The 1,748-nt window shown below is 47.4% G+C and overlaps 1 protein-coding gene across 1 annotated transcript; it reads left to right on the forward strand.

Annotated features, from left to right (window-relative positions):
- Nucleotides 1-703: 703 nt before the first annotated feature.
- Nucleotides 704-1,468, forward strand: LOC6550774 (RNA polymerase-associated protein RTF1 homolog). The gene has a single exon (XM_001976720.2). The coding sequence runs from the start codon at nt 737-739 to the stop codon at nt 1,466-1,468; it is 732 nt and encodes a 243-aa protein (XP_001976756.1). The 5' UTR covers nt 704-736.
- Nucleotides 1,469-1,748: the final 280 nt, after the last annotated feature.

Consider the following 1,748-nt stretch of genomic DNA (forward strand, 5'->3'; position numbering starts at 1 on the left):
CAAGCAGAGCGAGGAGAATTTGTGCGTGAGCAGCATATTCGATGTGCCACACATACAGCCAAGTTATTTATGCAGACTCACATACAAAGCATGCAAAGATTTTGCATTACCCTTCCATCAGGCAACCACCAGCCTTCCATTAACTCACCACCCACTATCCGCTACCCACTATCCACTACCCACTATCCACTACCCAGTATCAGCCATCCACCCACTGAATGGGCTCTGTGCCAGCATCAAAAGTAGCATCTGCCCGGGAGGTCCGCATACAATTAGCTGCAACTGTAATTAAAGCAATTGTATAATAAATCTTTTGCCAAATGGGAAAAGATCCAACTCACTGCCGCTCCTTTTAACCCCAGCAGGTATATATGTACATACATTCATATAATCGGGATGGGTGGGAAGGGGGCTTAGCCAGCGGGTGCCAAGCGAAATGCTGGCCAAGGAAAAACTACGAAATTAATATAAATTTAATAGTTTGGCCCCTGGCATTTATGGAGGGCATAAAGCGAAGGCGGGTCGTTAAATGCATTCAAATGTATCAGCTAGACAAAAAATAAAAACAGACGAATAGAGTGCCCTGCAAAGTATGCTACAGTTCGTTTATACTTGCCAGAGTTTTTGAAATGAGCTTAAAAACTTGAAAAGGTCACCGTATCTCATCGCTCCAGTTGTCACAATTACATTTTGTTCAATCCACTCCCGACAGCCACCAAAAATTGCTCAAATTTAAATGTCCGACCAGCGATCGCGACACTTTCGTCGTCCGGCAGCGGAAATAGTCCGTGAATTGCGGAATCTTCGATCCTCGCCCCTGCGAATCGACGACGAGAACGAGGCATGGATGGATGGCTACGAGAAGCCTCCACCGCCAGATCTCCCAGTGACCAGTCGCGATCAATTGGAGCAGCTACAACTGAGCCGCCATCGAATCGGCCTGCTACTGGTCCGCCCGTCCTTCGAACAGGCCGTCACTGGGTGCTTTGTGCGGGTGAACATCAATGGGCAGGAGGAGTTGCCTGATCATCGGATCGCCGAGGTGCTGGGCACCTGCGAACTGGACTTTGGCTACAAGGTGGAGCAGATACCCACCAATGTGGCGCTGAGACTGCGCTACGAGGACCTGGAGGTGCAGCACGAGATCAACGATGTATCCAACTTGGCCTTCACCCAGGAAGAGTTTGAGCTGTGGCGCGATAATTGCGTTAATCAGGCCATCAGTCCACCCACCACCCACACGATGACGCGCAAGAAGGTCGAGCTATACAATGCCCTGCAGTCCGAGGCCAAGCCATTGGCCCTGATCCAAAGGACCTTCGCCTTCGCGTTGAGGCCTCCGCAGAAGAGCGGCATCATGGAGCGGCATGGCGCCGTTTATCCTTGGCGCTTGAAGCATCCCCTCCGGTTCGCTCCCGAACCACCGACCACATCGCCGCCCGAAAATCCGCCCAGCGGTCCCACCTAAACCAAATTAATTGACGATTTTTGATTTTTAAAACATTTATTCAGCAAAGATAATGGCAATTGGCAGAACTTTTAATGGCTTATTATCATTAATAATTATAGTAACAATTGATGTGCGAATAATTGGGCTTGAACAAATGAAAATAGCCAACATTAAAATGTTTTCAACGGTAATCCTTGCAAGGATTTATTTTATAAATTAGCATGTTTTTATATGTTTTTGTTTACCTACGTAAGCTTTAAAAAAAAGGCAATGCTAGCATTTTAAAAATGGCACAAGT

This window comes from Drosophila erecta, unplaced genomic scaffold, assembly GCF_003286155.1.
Source record: "Drosophila erecta strain 14021-0224.00,06,07 unplaced genomic scaffold, DereRS2 tig00000126-arrow-pilon, whole genome shotgun sequence".
Classification (NCBI taxonomy): domain Eukaryota; kingdom Metazoa; phylum Arthropoda; class Insecta; order Diptera; family Drosophilidae; genus Drosophila; species Drosophila erecta.

Excerpts from the sequence above, each read along its gene's own strand:
- LOC6550774 (XM_001976720.2), top strand. The coding sequence starts at position 737 with ATGTCCGACCAGCGATCGCGACACTTTCGTCGTCCGGCAGCGGAAATA.